The sequence below is a fragment of the Pseudophryne corroboree genome, chromosome 3 (genome assembly GCF_028390025.1).
Source record: "Pseudophryne corroboree isolate aPseCor3 chromosome 3, aPseCor3.hap2, whole genome shotgun sequence".
Lineage (NCBI taxonomy): Eukaryota > Metazoa > Chordata > Amphibia > Anura > Myobatrachidae > Pseudophryne > Pseudophryne corroboree.
The window spans coordinates 631,151,203-631,171,944 of record NC_086446.1 but is presented as its reverse complement, the minus strand read 5'-3'; the positions used below and the strand labels follow the sequence as shown (position 1 = coordinate 631,171,944).

The 20,742-nt window shown below is 44.9% G+C and overlaps 1 protein-coding gene across 1 annotated transcript in view; it reads right to left on the bottom strand.

Annotated features, from left to right (window-relative positions):
- LOC135057361 (putative neutral ceramidase C) overlaps positions 1-20,742 on the bottom strand; it is a 167,137-nt gene that overhangs the window by 120,794 nt on the left and 25,601 nt on the right. Inside the window, exons 4-5 of the mRNA XM_063963249.1 lie at positions 4,730-4,851; positions 3,908-4,057 (exon numbers count right to left, since the gene is read on the bottom strand). Of these exons, the coding sequence (XP_063819319.1) occupies positions 3,908-4,057; positions 4,730-4,851 (272 nt within the window). The remainder of the gene's footprint in view (positions 1-3,907; positions 4,058-4,729; positions 4,852-20,742) is intronic.

The following is a 20,742-nucleotide window of genomic DNA, read 5'->3' as shown; positions in this document are numbered from 1 at the left end:
CAATATTAGTTATAGTGATATATCTCTTGGCAATCCCCGATAATCAAGAGAGTTAAAGTGCATAATGCCGTGATAAAAAAGTTATTTTCAGTGTACAACACCAGTCTATCCAATGGTGAAAAAAACAGAAAACTAAAACAACATCAACATACAGTAAACATTAAAAACACAAGGAAACTAGGTTTCTAGCCATTTCTCGGATGTCTAAATCATGTCTATAGGTGAAAATTTTCATTTCTAATCCACGTACACTATCTGTCCCTTCATTCCATATAGTTATCCCACTCTCCCTGCACTCACGTTGTGTAACTGGATGTCAGTGATAGCTAGTGCTAAGGATGTTCTTAATTACATTTTATGTTTTAATTAATAAATTCAATTTTTCTGTTCATATGGACCAGATCTAGATGAAGTTAATGAGGCCTAGACTATCGTTGAGTCCTGCTGGTTTAAGGGTGTTTAGTTTATGGATCCACCTGGACTCTAGCTGCAAAAGTTTTTTGCCTCTATTTCCTCCACGCGTGGAATCTGGTACATGATCTATAATCCTGTGCTTAAAGGTGGCCATTGTGTGTCTGTGCTCAACAAAGTGTTTAGCCACCCTCGTTTGCGAACGCCTTTATGTGGGAGGTGGAACGCAATCTATTTTTCACGGATCGCAGTATTTCCAGCAGATTATTTCTATATTACAGATATATAGATGATCTGTTTGTAATGTGGCACGGTGAGGTGGCTGACTTGGAAAGGATTGTCGCAGAGCACAACAGCTCAGACAGTCCAGTAAAATTAACAATGGTCAGTAGCCCCAGAGAAATTTGTTTTCTAGACCTTAAAATAATAATTCAGGAAGGCAAACTGACGACATCCCTATTCAGAAAAGCCACGGACCGCAACACCATATTGAGATATGACAGCTGTCATCCCAGGTCCACAGTGAGAGGTGTGCCCTACTCGCAGTTTTTGAGAGTATGTAGAAGTAATAGCAATGTGCAACAGAGAGATATACAATTAGATGAGATGGAACAGAGATTGAGGACCAGAGGCTACCCACGGTGGCTATTGGCTCAAGCAAGAAAAAAAGCAGAAAGCATGAACAGAGATGAAAGCCTCAAACCCAAAGAAGGGAAAGCATTGGGTGAAGTAATCCCTTGGGTCTGCGAATTTGATGTTCATAGCACTCAAACAAGTAAGGAAGCCAGACGACTGTGGCCCTTGGTGGCCACGGATCCAGATTTACCAATGTTCCGACACCTACGGATCATGCCCAGCTATAAAAGAGGGCGGAGCATCAAAGACATGGTGGTTAAAACTGACATGTCTAAACTGAAAATCAACCCGGAACACTTCCTTAAGCGAAAAAATGGGTGCTTCAAGTGCACAGGTTGCACTACGTGCTCACACATGTCAGTAGGTGATCACATAGTGCATCCGTGCTCGGGAAAAAGTTTCCCATAAAATGGCCACTCACCTGCACCTCAAAGTTTGTGGTTTATGCGATCATATGCCCATGTGGTAGGTACTATAGCGGCAAAACCGAGTGTGCTTTCAAAATTAGAATGGCACAACATAGGTTGGCAATAAGAAATGCCCTTGCCTCAGGCAAAGGGGACCAACCTGTGGCTAAACACTTTGTTGAGCACAGACACACAATGGCCACCTTTAAGCACAGGATTATAGATCATGTACCAGATTCCACGCGTGGAGGAAATAGAGGCAAAAAACTTTTGCAGCTAGAGTCCAGGTGGATCCATAAACTAAACACCCTTAAACCAGCAGGACTCAACGATAGTCTAGGCCTCATTAACTTCATCTAGATCTGGTCCATATGAACAGAAAAATTGAATTTATTAATTAAAACATAAAATGTAATTAAGAACATCCTTAGCACTAGCTATCACTGACATCCAGTTACACAACGTGAGTGCAGGGAGAGTGGGATAACTATATGGAATGAAGGGATCTATGAGCCGATACAGGGACAGATAGTGTACGTGGATTAGAAATGAAAATTTTCACCTATAGACATGATTTAGACATCCGAGAAATGGCTAGAAACCTAGTTTCCTTGTGTTTTTAATGTTTACTGTATGTTGATGTTGTTTTAGTTTTCTGTTTTTTTCACCATTGGATAGACTGGTGTTGTACACTGAAAATAACTTTTTTATCACGGCATTATGCACTTTAACTCTCTTGATTATCGGGGATTGCCAAGAGATATATCACTATAACTAATATTGAGGTTTGTAAGCCGTGTCATAAGATTGAGTATTCACGGCGAGATGTACATATTGGTTACCATGGTGTTTTTGCAGATTGTTAGCTGGGTTGCTATGGACGCGCCTCCCGGCGCCGACGTGTCACTTCCGGCGGGACGCCGCTGACGTCACTCGAAGGCCCGGGACGGCGCGGCCAGCGACACCGGACAGAGAGGGATGCACTGGAGGAGGGGGTAAGTGGTATTTAAAGTCACTGTTGTGTGTTATGCATTTATCCTGACGAAGGGGGAAACCCCGAAACGTTGATCACTGCACCAATACAGCGTGTTGTTATTTTGCAAGACTCCGAGTGCCGCCTCTTCATTTCCAAGTGATATACTACATAGGGCAGTGTCCCTGACGGAGGGCACCTGAGCAAGCCAGCCCCACAGCAGGGGTTCGTGCCGAGTGCCGGAGCAAGATTGTTGGTTATATATAATTATATATATTGTGGCAGTCCAGTCCAGTACGGACACAGCAGGTTGTCATTAGGCCTTTGTACGGCCGGTTTTGGGTTCTTGGGGTTTGGATGAGAGAGAGTGGCCGGGATCCCATCCACGCAGGTCCGGTCCAGGTTCTGGAGCAAGCGCTCACAGCAATCAGGCACACCTGTGCCACACTTTTCTAAATCTCATTAGAGCAAGGTCTCGGAGCTCCTGATGCCGACAAGTGGCCTGGCGATAGAGCGTGGGCCAGTGGGTTAGAGACAGGGAGCCTGAGATTTGTGCATATGCTGTTTGTGGACCAGTGCCTGGTTATCCGGTAAACTTGCTGTTACAAAAAGACCTGATTACTGTGCTGTGGAAGTAAGCGGACTGCTTTTCCTACAACTGTATCAGTGTCTTGTCTGGTGGAAGGTCGCTTGTTACAGTAATATATATAAATATATATATTATAGTCATGGGTTCAATTCCCACCATGGCCCTAGTTGTGTGAAGTTTGTATATTCTTCCCGTGCTTGCATGGGTTTCCTGCTGGTACTCCGGTTTCCTCTCACAATCCAAAAATATGCTGATCGATAACCATATGAATGTGAATGTGTCTGTGTGTACATGTGGTAGGGAATATAGATTGTAAGCTCCACTGGTGCAGGGACTGATGTGAATGGCCAAATATTCTCTGTAAAGCGCTGCAGAATAAATGTGTGCTCCCCCCTCTGGCGATGCCCCCCTGAACACACAGCGCATCAGCTGTGCCTCCCTGCCCTGCTGGCTCCACTGTGCAGGCGCGGGATTTCACTACTCACGCGATATCCCCTGCACAATCCGGAACCGGCGTCCGCCACAGCCAGAGACAACTCTGTACCTGCTGTGGTGTATGGGCATTGCCACCTGCAGCTGTCAAAATCGACAGCTACAGGTTTGGAACGGCCATACATTGCCCTCTCATATTGGCCTATGGACAAGGACGTAGAGCGCCCCTGCCACTGAGCACCACAGCTGTCATACATTGGGGGGAAGTGGTTTCAGACCACATAACGTGCGCTTATACTGCTTCTTCCCCATAATGGAGGGTAATACATTTACCCCTTGTTCTGAAAATGCACATACTGTATGGGCCAAACATAATAAATTTTGTTCTGGATGATAAATCTTTACAAACTAAGGTTATCTCACATTACTTTAATGCACTCTGACATTAGCTAAACATACCTCTAGTCTGACTCTCTGAGACACCATTCCTATGTCAGCACTGACAAACACCACCCTTTTGGAATTATCTGGTTCTGCCACAATAAATGCTCGACTGTACTGCCTCGTGTGAAGTCCTCCAGCCTTCTGGTCACTACTGGCATATCCCATCTGAAGCAAGAGGTAGAATAACAGTTATTAATTATGTATCATGGAAAATAACGTGAGTACATTGTGATAAACAAACTAATGACATACAATAATTTCATTATTTTATTGGGACTGAGCTGAAAACAGAAAAACCTAAAGAAAAATAAAATAGGGAAACACTGGTAAAAATAAATACATCTATTCTTTTGGATGTCTTTATCAAAATTCCTTTTACTATTACAGACCAAGATTACTTGCTAGCTTTGCCATACTTTTGACCAATGCACTTGTCTAGAATTCAGTAGTCTCCTCTCACATACAAAGCATCTCTTGTGTTACTAACCATTTATGGAATTAACTAGCACGCCCAATCAGACTCTCTCAAGCTCATTGATAACCCATCTCTATAGAAGATCTTCCCGTGCCTCTTCCATTTAGAATATAACTCTCTCACGAGGTGGGTCCTTCATTCCCTTTTTTTTTTGTCTGCATCTACTGTATATTGCCTGCTATCTACAATATGTCCCTATTTTAAGCAAGTCCTGAATCCCACGAGTCAATATTATTAATAATGACACACATCGTTTACATTAAGACAACTAGTCCATTCTTTTCCGCTAGCTAAAAATGCCTAACATAAAATTGTCTGACTATTGAAATATTAATACATATACAGAGGCTCATATACTGTACCAAAGGAACATCTGACAAATATCCAGTACAATCTGCTCGTCCAGCTCCTAGGAGATAGGCATTAGTGTAAGGATCAGTTGCTGCTGATAGAGTTTGTTGTGGTGAGGAAGTTGTTGCTGCACCTGAACAAAAATCACTAGTTAGAAGAACATAGTTATAAAAATTCCAAAAGTCTCTAAAACCAAAGTTATAAAATAATAAGCAAAATGGCCAGTGGATGATAATATTAGAGGCATTGGAATACTGAAACTAGAAGAGGGTCTAGACATGTTACTTCAGCTAGCACATTCCCATTCAGATTCAATGGCACCAGAAAATTCAAGTTCTTGAAGTTCTTGTGAGGAAGATGAACAAGGAGAGAGAGAGAGAGAGAGAGAGAGAGAGAGAGAGAGAGAGAGAGACAGACACAGAGGCAGTACAGGTTGAGTATCCCATATCCAAATATTCCGAAATACGGAATATTCCAAAATACGGTCTTTTTTGAGTGAGAGTGAGATAGTGAAACCTTTGTTTTTTGATGACTCAATGTACACAAACTTTGTTTAATACACAAAGTTATTAAAGATATTGTATTACATGACCTTCAGGCTGTGTGTATAAGGTGTATATGAAACATAAATGAATTGTGTGAATGTACACACACTTTGTTTAATGTACAAAGTTATAAAAAAAATATTGGCTAAAATGACCTTCAGGTGGTGTATATTAAACATAAATGCATTCTGTGCTTAGATTTAGGTCCCATCACCATGATATCTCAATGGTATGCAATTATTCCAAAATACGGAAAAATCCGATATCCAAAATACCTCTGGTCCCAAGCATTTTGGATAAGGGATACTCAACCTGTATTCAATTATTTTCGCCCCCTTCCACACCCATTCTGTTTCTTCTGACAGGCGTGGTATCATCATTTCAGGTGCCCTAACCCTTTACTCAGCTAAACCTGATTACTATGGGTGCAATATGCACGATAACGGGGATCACTTTAGAAAGGAGATTGGGCGTGATATTTCATTTGAATATCGTCCATTGTGCCTAATTCAGAGGTGCAGGCATATCACTAGTTCTCAAATACAAAAACATAGAAATGCCAGGTTAAGCATTCTGCTTGTATACTGCAACGGACTGAGCAAATCCCCCACTTTGCATATCTGGACATTGTAGTATAAAATTAAGGCTGCTCATTCAAATTAGTAATACCCCCCAGGTGCCCAAAGGGAGAGGTTGTAAACTTTGAAGATACACAAAATAGATTTTCCCCAGCACACCAAGGGGAACTAGCAATTCGATTTGAAGAGATCTTAGGCCCACATATATTAAGCCTTAAAAAGTAATGAAGTGGAGACGGATGAAAAGTGATAAATAACCAGACTTCCTAAATGCCATATAACAGGCTGTGGGCGGGATGTACTAAAGCAAAAATGCGGTAAAACCCCAAAAAACGGGGGTTTTACCGCATTTTCATATTTACTAACACCCTACCGCCGCGTTTTCATCGTCCAGGGTTTCGCCATCTCTGGATGGCGATACCCTATAGAAGCCTATGGGCTTCTTTTCGCCGACCGCCGCAACCCGCCGGCACCGCCGACACCCGCTGCAGACGCCCCCCTGGCTTACCTTCCTCCAGGCTGCCCTGGACCCGGAAGGTAGTCTCCTCCCCCTAGCAACGCAGCCGGACGTCCTTCCGGCTGCAAGGGGGAGGAGGAGGCACCGGGGGCAGCCTGCTGCTGCTTCCCGGCGTCTAGCCAGTGTGGGGACCCCTGGGAGGTGACGGAGGCCCCCCGCAGATCACCTAACAGGTATCGCGGGGGGCCTCCGTCACCACATCGCGATGTTGATCGCATATGTTAGTACATATGCGATCAACATCACTGCGGTAACCGGCGAGGGGCGGCGATGTATGTTAATACATCCCGCCCTGTATTTGAAAAATTATAGTTAGGAGCTGGTTGGCTAGTACTTTATCACTCTTTATCCATATCCACCTTATCAGTTTTTAAGGCTTAATGACATATATTTGAAAAGATATGGTGAGCCTCCAGGCCAACGTCAAGGCATCTCTGCTACTGGAGGTCCCTACACTGCATGATAACAGTACCTACCCTGGGCCATATAATTGTCTACTGTAAGGCTACATGATAATAGCACATCCAAAAATAAATATATCTACATTGAGAGCCAGCTTACGAGGGGTCACCCCTATGTCCTCCAAATGGCACTACAGGAACCAGCATGCCCTCCAAATGCAGGTCCCACCTATGCCTGTCTAAACTGTATTGGAAAATGAAAGCTGCTCATTCAAATTAGTAATACCCCTCAGGTGCTGAAAGGGAGGGGTTGTTCTAAACTAGAAATATCTGAGCATTGCTCCAGTGTGCTGGTAGATCTGATCTCTCCACCATCAATGCACTATCAGTCACAACATCGACTCCTCATGCAGCCTCAACCTAGCGCAGAGTCTCCCTAGTAACTTTCTTAAGATATGGCCACTGAGGTTGCATTGCTGTAAAAGAGATCACAGCCGCATGCAGAAGAAACACACCCATAACACTCCCATGACATGCCCATATATGCGCATGCCATCATACACCTTGGTTTGCACGTTAGTAAGGATTTCATAGACATTTTGCATCTGCGCAATAGCAACTGTGCACACAATGGGGGTAATTCCAAGTTGATCGCAGCAGGATTTTTGTTAGCAATTGGGCAAAACCATGTGCACTGCAGGGGAGGCAGATATAACATGTGCAGAGAGAGATAGATTTGGGTGGGGTGGGTTCAATCTGCAATCTAAATTGCAGTGTAAAAATAAAGCAGCCATTATTTACCCTGCACAGAAACAAAATAACCCACCCAAATCTAACTCTCTCTGCAAATGTTATATCTGCCCCCCCTGCAGTGCACATTGGGGGTAATTCCAAGTTGATCGCAGCAGGAATTTAGTTAGCAATTGGGCAAAACCATGTGCACTGCAGGGGAGGCAGATTTAACATGTGCAGAGAGAGTTAGATTTGGGTGGGTTATTTTATTTCTGTGCAGGGTAAATACTGGCTGCTTTATTTGTACACTGCAAATTAGATTGCAGATTGAACACACCCCACCCAAATCTAACTCTCTCTGCACATGTTATATCTGCCCCCCCTGCAGTGCACATGGTTTTGCCCAATTGCTAACTAAATTCCTGCTGCGATCAACTTGGAATTACCCCCAATGGTACTGCATCCACCTCTGAATCAGGCCCAAGGAGAGAGTCAGAGAAAACCATGATTTAGTTTCAATGTGCAAATGAAAATGGTCATAGATAAGATACTAAGGGGCCTATTTATTAACATATATTTTCAGAAAATTCCCTGAAAACACCTGCAAATATTAGGGATCCCAGCAAATTAAGAAGGGGTGAATGAAGCAGATATGTCTGATATCTGCCACAGGGGGTAACTCAAACTTGATCGCAGCAGCAAATGTGTTAGCAGTTGGGCAAAACCATGGTGGTCATTCTGAGTTGTTCGCTCGCTGTTATTTTTAGCAGAATTGCTAATAGGCTAAAATCCGGCAGTTCTGCGCATGCGTATGCACAGCAGGGCGCACGCGCTATGCAATTTTACACAAAACTATGCTATTTTACTCACGGGCGAACAAAGCTTTTCAATCGCTCTGCTGATCGTAATGTGATTGACAGGAAGTGGGTGTTTCTGGGCGGAAACTGGACGTTTTCAGGGAGTGTGCTAAAAAAACGCAGGTGTGCCAGGTAAAAATGCAGGAGTGGCTGGAGAAACGGGGGAGTGGCTGGCCGGACGCAGGGCGTGTTTGTGACGTCAAACCAGGAACTAAACGGACTGAGGTGATCACAATCTAGGAGTAGGTCTGGAGCTACTCAGAAACTGCAAGGAAATACTTAATAGCAGAATTGCTAATCTTTCGTTAGCAATTCTGCTATGCTAAGATACACTCCCAGAGGGCGGCGGCCTAGCGTGTGCAATGCAGCTAAAAGTAGCTAGCGAGCGAACAACTCGGAATGAGGGCCCATGTGCACTGCAGGTGGGGCAGATATAACATTTGCAGAGATAATTAGATTTGGGTGGGGTGTGTTCAAACTGAAATCTAAATTGCAGTGTAAAAATAAATCAGCCAGTATTTACCCTGCACAGAAACAATATAACCTACCCAAATCTAACTCTCTCTGCACATGTTATATCTGTCACACCTGCAGTGCGCATGGTTTTGCCCAACTGCTAACAAATTTGCTGCTGCGATCAACTCTGAATTATCCCCAGAGTCCCTCCATTTTCAGCTGCAAAGTAGGCCCCTTGGGTTTCGATGGAACTGCTATGCTATCAATTGTCAGTTGATTGCGTTAGCCTATAGTAATCTATGGGCTACTCTTTCCCAAAATTTACCGTAGAGGAATCTTCCTGATCCCTTTCCATCAGCACCACTGATACATGCACAGGCTGACCACAAGTGCATTTTATATATATATGTTTTTATATATATATATATATATATATATATATATATATATGTTGTTGGTAAATATACCCTGTACAGTATAAATTGTTTTCTACAGGCATATTTCCCACTAACTGCGGTTGTGGTGTGTTATTCCTGCTCCAACTCACAATGCGGTTATGAAAATTACTGCTTGCATTTATTATACAGCAGATGGAGTGCCAACAAAGAGCTTAGAAAAAACCTTAACCTGGTGAGTGGCTAGTAGCAAAGTGGCAATTATCACATTGCTCCCAAGATCAGATCGGGCACACATCCGGCTGTGCATGTGTGAGCGAGAGCTGGCGGGAGCGATCCAGACGAAAATATAAGACAGAGTAACCAGTAGACTATTACGGACTAATGCCATCTGAAGATGGTGGTAGCTACCGGGGGCCAAGATACTTTGTAAATCTGACCATGTAGCAGCCCGCGTATAAATTATGGGGGTAATTCCAAGTTGATCGCAGCAGGAAATTTTTTAGCAGTTGGGCAAAACCATGTGCACTGTAGGGAGGGCAGATATAACATGTGCAGAGAGAGTTAGATTTGGGTGTGTTATTTTGTTTCTGTTCAGGGTAAATACTGGCTGCTTTATTTTTACACTGCAAATTAGATTGCAGATTGAACACACCACACCCAAATCTAACTCTCTCTGCAAATGTTATATCTGCCTTAGAGATGTGCACTTGAAATTTTTCGGGTTTTGTGTTTGGGTTTTGGGTTCGGTTCCGCGGCCGTGTTTTGGGTTCGACCGCGTTTTGGCAAAACCTCACCGAATTTTTTTTGTCGGATTCGGGTGTGTTTTGGATTCGGGTGTTTTTTTCAAAAAACACTAAAAAACAGCTTAAATCATTGAATTTGGGGGTCATTTTGATCCCAAAGTATTATTAACCTCAAAAACCATAATTTCCACTCATTTTCAGTCTATTCTGAATACCTCACACCTCACAATATTATTTTTAGTCCTAAAATTTGCACCGAGGTCGCTGGATGACTAAGCTAAGCGACCCTAGTGGCTGACACAAACACCTGGCCCATCTAGGAGTGGCACTGCAGTGTCACGCAGGATGGCCCTTCCAAAAAACACTCCCCAAACAGCACATGACGCAAAGAAAAAAAGAGGCGCAATGAGGTAGCTGTGTGACTAAGCTCAACGACCCAAGTGGCCGACACAAACACCTGGCCCATCTAGGAGTGGCACTGCAGTGTCACGCAGGATGGCCCTTCCAAAAAACACTCCCCAAACAGCACATGACGCAAAGAAGAAAAAAAGAGGCGCAATGAGGTAGCTGTGTGAGTAAGATAAGCGACCCTAGTGGCCGACACAAACACCTGGCCCATCTAGGAGTGGCACTGCAGTGTCACGCAGGATGGCCCTTCCAAAAAACACTCCCCAAACAGCACATGACGCAAAGAAAAAAAGAGGCGCAATGAGGTAGCTGTGTGAGTAAGATAAGCGACCCTAGTGGCCGACACAAACACCTGGCCCATCTAGGAGTGGCACTGCAGTGTCACGCAGGATGGCCCTTCCAAAAAACACTCCCCAAACAGCACATGACGCAAAGAAGAAAAAAAGAGGCGCAATGAGGTAGCTGTGTGAGTAAGCTAAGCGACCCTAGTGGCCGACACAAACACCTGGCCCATCTAGGAGTGGCACTGCAGTGTCACGCAGGATGGCCCTTCCAAAAAACACTCCCCAAACAGCACATGACGCAAAGAAGAAAAAAAGAGGTGCAATGAGGTAGCTGTGTGAGTAAGCTAAGCGACCCTAGTGGCCGACACAAACACCTGGCCCATCTAGGAGTGGCACTGCAGTGTCACGCAGGATGGCCCTTCCAAAAAACACTCCCCAAACAGCACATGACGCAAAGAAAAAAAGAGGCGCAATGAGCTAGCTGTGTGAGTAAGCTAAGCGACCCTAGTGGCCGACACAAACACCTGGCCCATCTAGGAGTGGCACTGCAGTGTCACGCAGGATGGCCCTTCCAAAAAACACTCCCCAAACAGCACATGACGCAAAGAAGAAAAAAAGAGGCGCAATGAGGTAGCTGTGTGAGTAAGCTAAGCGACCCTAGTGGCCGACACAAACACCTGGCCCATCTAGGAGTGGCACTGCAGTGTCACACAGGATGGCCCTTCCAAAAAACACTCCCCAAACAGCACATGACGCAAAGAAAAAAAGAGGCGCAATGAGGTAGCTGTGTGAGTAAGATAAGCGACCCTAGTGGCCGACACAAACACCTGGCCCATCTAGGAGTGGCACTGCAGTGTCACGTAGGATGGCCCTTCCAAAAAACACTCCCCAAACAGCACATGACGCAAAGAAGAAAAAAAGAGGCGCAATGAGGTAGCTGTGTGAGTAAGCTAAGCGACCCTAGTGGCCGACACAAACACCTGGCCCATCTAGGAGTGGCACTGCAGTGTCACGCAGGATGGCCCTTCCAAAAAACACTCCCCAAACAGCACATGACGCAAAGAAAAAAAGAGGCGCAATGAGGTAGCTGTGTGAGTAAGCTAAGCGACCCTAGTGGCCGACACAAACACCTGGCCCATCTAGGAGTGGCACTGCAGTGTCACGCAGGATGGCCCTTCCAAAAAACACTCCCCAAACAGCACATGACGCAAAGAAGAAAAAAAGAGGCGCAATGAGGTAGCTGTGTGAGTAAGCTAAGCAACCCTAGTGGCCGACACAAACACCTGGCCCATCTAGGAGTGGCACTGCAGTGTCACGCAGGATGGCCCTTCCAAAAAACACTCCCCAAACAGCACATGATGCAAAGAAAAAAAGAGGCACAATGAGGTAGCTGTGTGAGTTAGATAAGCGACCCTAGTGGCCGACACAAACACCTGGCCCATCTAGGAGTGGCACTGCAGTGTCACGCAGGATGGCCCTTCCAAAAAACACTCCCCAAACAGCACATGACGCAAAGAAGAAAAAAAGAGGCACAATGAGGTAGCTGTGTGAGTAAGATAAGCGACCCTAGTGGCCGACACAAACACCTGGCCCATCTAGGAGTGGCACTGCAGTGTCACGCAGGATGGCCCTTCCAAAAAACACTCCCCAAACAGCACATGACGCAAAGAAAAAAAGAGGCGCAATGAGGTAGCTGTGTGAGTAAGATAAGCGACCCTAGTGGCCGACACAAACACCTGGCCCATCTAGGAGTGGCACTGCAGTGTCACGCAGGATGGCCCTTCCAAAAAACACTCCCCAAACAGCACATGACGCAAAGAAGAAAAAAAGAGGCGCAATGAGGTAGCTGTGTGAGTAAGCTAAGCGACCCTAGTGGCCGACACAAACACCTGGCCCATCTAGGAGTGGCACTGCAGTGTCACGCAGGATGGCCCTTCCAAAAAACACTCCCCAAACAGCACATGACGCAAAGAAAAAAAGAGGCGCAATGAGGTAGCTGTGTGAGTAAGATAAGCGACCCTAGAGGCCGACACAAACACCTGGCCCATCTAGGAGTGGCACTGCAGTGTCACGCAGGATGGCCCTTCCAAAAAACACTCCCCAAACAGCACATGACGCAAAGAAAAAAAGAGGCGCAATGAGGTAGCTGTGTGAGTAAGCTAAGCGACCCTAGTGGCCGACACAAACACTTGGCCCATCTAGGAGTGGCACTGCAGTTTCACGCAGGATGGCCCTTCCAAAAAACACTCCCCAAACAGCACATGACGCAAAGAAGAAAAAAAGAGGCGCAATGAGGTAGCTGTGTGAGTAAGCTAAGCGACCCTAGTGGCCGACACAAACACCTGGCCCATCTAGGAGTGGCACTGCAGTGTCACGCAGGATGGCCCTTCCAAAAAACACTCCCCAAACAGCACATGACGCAAAGAAAAAAAGAGGCGCAATGAGGTAGCTGTGTGAGTAAGATAAGCGACCCTAGTGGCCGACACAAACACCTGGCCCATCTAGGAGTGGCACTGCAGTGTCACGCAGGATGGCCCTTCCAAAAAACACTCCCCAAACAGCACATGACGCAAAGAAAAAAAGAGGCGCAATGAGGTAGCTGTGTGAGTAAGATAAGCGACCCTAGTGGCCGACACAAACACCTGGCCCATCTAGGAGTGGCACTGCAGTGTCACGCAGGATGGCCCTTCCAAAAAACACTCCCCAAACAGCACATGACGCAAAGAAAAATGAAAGAAAAAAGAGGTGCAAGATGGAATTGTCCTTGGGCCCTCCCACCCACCCTTATGTTGTATAAACAGGACATGCACACTTTAACCAACCCATCATTTCAGTGACAGGGTCTGCCACACGACTGTGACTGAAATGACGGGTTGGTTTGGACCCCCACCGAAAAAGAAGCAATTAATCTCTCCTTGCACAAACTGGCTCTACAGAGGCAAGATGTCCACCTCATCATCATCCTCCGATATATCACCGTGTACATCCCGCTCCTCACAGATTATCAATTCGTCCCCACTGGAATCCACCATCTCAGCTCCCTGTGTACTTTGTGGAGGCAATTGCTGCTGGTCAATGTCTCCACGGAGGAATTGATTATAATTCATTTTAATGAACATCATCTTCTCCACATTTTCTGGAAGTAACCTCGTACGCCGATTGCTGACAAGGTGAGCGGCGGCACTAAACACTCTTTCGGAGTACACACTTGTGGGAGGGCAACTTAGGTAGAATAAAGCCAGTTTGTGCAAGGGCCTCCAAATTGCCTCTTTTTCCTGCCAGTATAAGTACGGACTGTCTGACGTGCCTACTTGGATGCGGTCACTCATATAATCCTCCACCATTCTTTCAATGGTGACAGAATCATATGCAGTGACAGTAGACGACATGTCCGTAATCGTTGTCAGGTCCTTCAGTCCGGACCAGATGTCAGCATCAGCAGTCGCTCCAGACTGCCCTGCATCACCGCCAGCGGGTGGGCTCGGAATTCTGAGCCTTTTCCTCGCACCCCCAGTTGCGGGAGAATGTGAAGGAGGAGATGTTGACAGGTCGCGTTCCGCTTGACTTGACAATTTTGTCTCCAGCAGGTCTTTGAACCCCAGCAGACTTGTGTCTGCCGGAAAGAGAGATCCAAGGTAGGTTTTAAATCTAGGATCGAGCACGGTGGCCAAAATGTAGTGCTCTGATTTCAACAGATTGACCACCCGTGAATCCTTGTTAAGCGAATTAAGGGCTCCATCCACAAGTCCCACATGCCTAGCGGAATCGCTCCCTTTTAGCTCCTCCTTCAATGCCTCCAGCTTCTTCTGCAAAAGCCTGATGAGGGGAATGACCTGACTCAGGCTGGCAGTGTCTGAACTGACTTCACGTGTGGCAAGTTCAAAAGGTTGCAGAACCTTGCACAACGTTGAAATCATTCTCCACTGCGCTTGAGACAGGTACATTCCACCTCCTATATCGTGCTCAATTGTATAGGCTTGAATGGCCTTTTGCTGCTCCTCCAACCTCTGAAGCATATATAGGGTTGAATTCCACCTCGTTACCACTTCTTGCTTCAGATGATGGCAGGGCAGGTTCAGGCGTTTTTGGTGGTGCTCCAGTCTTCTGTACGTGGTGCCTGTACGCCGAAAGTGTCCCGCAATTCTTCTGGCCACCGACAGCATCTCTTGCACGCCCCTGTCGTTTTTTTAAAAATTCTGCACCACCAAATTCAAGGTATGTGCAAAACATGGGACGTGCTGGAATTTGCCCATATTTAATGCACACACAATATTGCTGGCGTTGTCCGATGCCACAAATCCACAGGAGAGTCCAATTGGGGTAAGCCATTCCGCGATGATCTTCCTCAGTTGCCGTAAGAGGTTTTCAGCTGTGTGCGTATTCTGGAAACCGGTGATACAAAGCGTAGCCTGCCTAGGAAAGAGTTGGCGTTTGCGAGATGCTGCTACTGGTGCCGCCGCTGCTGTTCTTGCGGCGGGAGTCCATACATCTACCCAGTGGGATGTCACAGTCATATAGTCCTGACCCTGCCCTGCTCCACTTGTCCACATGTCCGTGGTTAAGTGGACATTGGGTACAACTGCATTTTTTAGGACACTGGTGAGTCTTTTTCTGACGTCCGTGTACATTCTCGGTATCGCCTGCCTAGAGAAGTGGAACCTAGATGGTATTTGGTAACGGGGGCACACTACCTCAAGAAATTGTCTAGTTCCCTGTGAACTAACGGCGGATACCGGACGCACGTCTAACACCAACATAGTTGTCAAGGCCTCAGTTATCCGCTTTGCAACAGGATGACTGCTGTGATATTTCATCATCCTCGCAAAGGACTGTTGGACAGTCAATTGCTTGGTGGAAGTAGTAAAAGTGGGCTTACGACTTCCCCTCTGGGATGACCATCGACTCCCAGCAGCAACAACAGCAGCGCCATCAGCAGTAGGCGTTACACGCAAGGATGCATCGGAGGAATCCCAGGCAGGAGAGGACTCGTCAGAATTGCCAGTGACATGGCCTGCAGGACTATTGGCATTCCTGGGGAAGGAGGAAATTGACACTGAGGGAATTGGTGGGGTGGTTTGCGTGAGCTTGGTTACAAGAGGAAGGGATTTACTGGTCAGTGGACTGCTTCCGCTGTCGCCCAAAGTTTTTGAACTTGTCACTGACTTATTATGAATGCGCTGCAGGTGACGTATAAGGGAGGATGTTCCGAGGTGGTTAACGTCCTTACCCCTACTTATTACAGCTTGACAAAGGCAACACACGGCTTGACAAATGTTGTCCGCATTTCTGTTGAAATACTTCCACACCGAAGAGCTGATTTTTTTGGTATTTTCACCAGGCATGTCAATGGCCCTATTCCTCCCACGGACAACAGGTGTCTCCCCGGGTGCCTGACTTAAACAAACCACCTCACCATCAGAATCCTCCTTGTCAATTTCCTCCCCAGCGCCAGCAACACCCATATCCTCCTCATCCTGGTGTACTTCAACACTGACATCTTCAATCTGACTATCAGGAACTGGACTGCGGGTGCTCCTTCCAGCACTTGCAGGGGGCGTGCAAATGGTGGAAGGCGCATGCTCTTCACGTCCAGTGTTGGGAAGGTCAGGCATCGCAACCGACACAATTGGACTCTCCTTGTGGATTTGGGATTTCGAAGAACGCACAGTTCTTTGCGGTGCTTTTGCCAGCTTGAGTCTTTTCATTTTTCTAGCGAGAGGCTGAGTGCTTCCATCCTCATGTGAAGCTTAACCACTAGCCATGAACATAGGCCAGGGCCTCAGCCGTTCCTTGCCACTCCGTGTGGTAAATGGCATATTGGCAAGTTTACGCTTCTCCTCCGACAATTTTATTTTAGATTTTGGAGTCCTTCTTTTACTGATATTTGGTGTTTTGGATTTTACATGCTCTGTACTATGACATTGGGCATCGGCCTTGGCAGACGACGTTGCTGGCATTTCATCGTCTCGGCCATGACTAGTAGCAGCAGCTTCAGCACGAGGTGGAAGTGGATCTTGATCTTTCCCTAATTTTGGAACCTCAACATTTTTGTTCTCCATATTTTAATAGGCACAACTAAAAGGCACCTCAGGTAAACAATGGAGATGGATGGATACTAGTATACTTATGGATGGACGAGCGACTGCCGACACAGAGGTAGCTACAGCCGTGGACTACCGTACTGTGTCTGCTGCTAATATAGACTGGATGATAATGAGATGAAATTAAATATATATATATATATAATATCACTAGTACTGCAGCCGGACAGGTATATATATTTATTATGTAATGACTGATGACGGACTTGCTGGACACTGTCAGCTCAGCAGCACCGCAGACTGCTACAGTAAGCTACTATAGTAGTATGTATCAAGAAGAAAGAAAAAAAAAACCACGGGTAGGTGGTATACAATTATGGATGGACCAGCGACTGCCGACACAGAGGTAGCTACAGCCATGGACTACCGTACTGTGTCTGCTGCTAATATAGACTGGATGATAATGAGATGAAATTAATATATATACAGGTTGAGTATCCCATATCCAAATATCCAAAATACGGAATATTCCGAAATACGGACTTTTTTGAGCGAGAGTGAGATAGTGAAACTTTTGTTTTCTGATGGCTCAATGTACACAAACTTTGTTTAATAAACACAGTTATTAAAAATATTGTATTAAATGACCTTCAGACTGTGTATATAAGGTGTATATGAAACATAAATGAATTGTGTGAATGTAGACACACTTTGTTTAATGCACAAAGTTATAAAAAATATTGGCTAAAATTGCCTTCAGGCTGTGTGTATAAGGTGCATATAAAACATAAATGCATTCTGTGCTTAGATTTAGGTCCCATTGCCATGATATCTCATTATGGTATGCAATTATTCCAAAATACGGAAAAATCCGATATCCAAAATACCTCTGGTCCCAAGCATTTTGGATAAGGGATACTCAACCTGTATATATATAATATCACTAGTACTGCAGCCGGACAGGTATATATATTTATTATGTAATGACTGATGACGGACCTGCTGGACACTGTCAGCTCAGCAGCACCGCAGACTGCTACAGTAAGCTACTATAGTAGTATGTATCAAGAAGAAAGAAAAAAAAAACCACGGGTAGGTGGTATACAATTATGGATGGACCAGCGACTGCCGACACAGAGGTAGCTACAGCCGTGGACTACCGTACTGTGTCTGCTGCTAATATAGACTGGATGATAATGAGATGAAATTAAATATATATATATATAATATCACTAGTACTGCAGCCGGACAGGTATATATATTTATTATGTAATGACTGATGACGGACCTGCTGGACACTGTCAGCTCAGCAGCACCGCAGACTGCTACAGTAAGCTACTATAGTAGTATGTATCAAGAAGAAAGAAAAAAAAAAAAACACGGGTAGGTGGTATACAATTATGGATGGACCAGCGACTGCCGACACAGAGGTAGCTACAGCCGTGGACTACCGTACTGTGTCTGCTGCTAATATAGACTGGATGATAATGAGATGAAATTAATATATATATATATAATATCACTAGTACTGCAGCCGGACAGGTATATATATTTATTATGTAATGACTGATGACGGACCTGCTGGACACTGTCAGCTCAGCAGCACCGCAGACTGCTACAGTAAGCTACTATAGTAGTATGTATCAAGAAGAAAGAAAAAAAAAACCACGGGTAGGTGGTATACAATTATGGATGGACCAGCGACTGCCGACACAGAGGTAGCTACAGCCGTGGACTACCGTACTGTGTCTGCTGCTAATATAGACTGGATGATAATGAGATGAAATTAATATATATATATATATATATATAAAATATCACTAGTACTGCAGCCGGACAGGTATATATATTTATTATGTAATGACTGATGACGGACCAGCTGGACACTGTCAGCTCAGCAGCACCGCAGACTGCTACAGTAAGCTACTATAGTAGTATGTATCAAGAAGAAAGAAAAAAAAAAACACGGGTAGGTGGTATACAATTATGGATGGACCAGCGACTGCCGACACAGAGGTAGCTACAGCCGTGGACTACCGTACTGTGTCTGCTGCTAATATAGACTGGATGATACTGAGATGAAATTAATATATATATATATATATAATATCACTAGTACTGCAGCCGGACAGGTATATATATTTATTATGTAATGACTGATGACGGACCTGCTGGACACTGTCAGCTCAGCAGCACCGCAGACTGCTACAGTAAGCTACTATAGTAGTATGTATCAAGAAGAAAGAAAAAAAAAACACGGGTAGGTGGTATACAATTATGGATGGGCCAGCGACTGCCGACACAGAGGTAGCTACAGCCGTGGACTACCGTACTGTGTCTGCTGCTAATATAGACTGGATGATAATGAGATGAAATTAATATATATATATATATATAATATCACTAGTACTGCAGCCGGACAGGTATATATATTTATTATGTAATGACTGATGACGGACCTGCTGGACACTGTCAGCTCAGCAACACCGCAGACTGCTACAGTAAGCTACTATAGTATTATGTATCAAGAAGAAAGAAAAGAAAAAAAACACGGGTAGGTGGTATACAATTATGGATGGACCAGCGACTGCCGACACAGATGTAGCTACAGCCGTGGACTACCGTACTGTGTCTGCTGCTAATATAGACTGGATGATAATGAGATGAAATTAATATATATATATATAATATCACTAGTACTGCAGCCGGACAGGTATATATATTTATTATGTAATGACTGATGACGGGCCTGCTGGACACTGTCAGCTCAGCAGCACCGCAGACTGCTACAGTAAGCTACTATAGTAGTATGTATCAAGAAGAAAGAAAAAAAAAAACACGGGTAGGTGGTATACAATTATGGATGGACCAGCGACTGCCGACACAGAGGTAGCTACAGCCGTGGACTACCGTACTGTGTCTGCTGCTAATATAGACTGGATGATAATGAGATGAAATTAATATATATATATATATAATATCACTAGTACTGCAGCCGGACAGGTATATATATTTATTATGTAATGACTGATGACGGACCTGCTGGACACTGTCAGCTCAGCAGCACCGCAGACTGCTACAGTAAGCTACTATAGTAGTATGTATCAAGAAGAAAGAAAAAAAAAACCACGGGTAGGTGGTATACAATTATGGATGGACCAGCGACTGCCGACACAGAGGTAGCTACAGCCGTGGACTACCGTACTGTGTCTGCTGCTAATATAGACTGGATGATAATGAGATGAAATTAATATATATATATATATAATATCACTAGTACTGCAGCCGGACAGGTATATATATTTATTATGTAATGACTGATGACGGACCTGCTGGACACTGTCAGCTCAGCAGCACCGCAGACTGCTACAGTAAGCTACTATAGTAGTATGTATCAAGAAGAAAGAAAAAAAAAACACGGGTAGGTGGTATACAATTATGGATGGACCAGCGACTGCCGACACAGAGGTAGCTACAGCCGTGGACTACCGTACTGTGTCTGCTGCTAATATAGACTGGATGATAATGAGATGAAATTAATATATATATATATAATATCACTAGTACTGCAGCCGGACAGGTATATATATTTATTATGTAATGACTGATGACGGACCTGCTGGACACTGTCAGCTCAGCAGCACCGCAGACTGCTACAGTAAGCTACTATAGTAGTATGTATCAAGAAGAAAGAGAAAAAAAAAAAACACGGGTAGGTGGTATACAATTATGGATGGACCAGCGACTGCCGACACAGAGGTAGCTACAGCCGTGGACTACCGTACTGTGTCTGCTGCTAATATAGACTGGATGATAATGAGATGAAATTAATATATATATATATAATATCACTAGTACTGCAGCCGGACAGGTATATATATTAATTATGTAATGACTGATGACGGACCTGCTGGACACTGTCAGCTCAGCAGCACCGCAGACTGCTACAGTAAGCTACTATAGTAGTATGTATCAAGAAGAAAGAAAAAAAAAAACACGGGTAGGTGGTATACAATTATGGATGGACCAGCGACTGCCGACACAGAGGTAGCTACAGCCGTGGA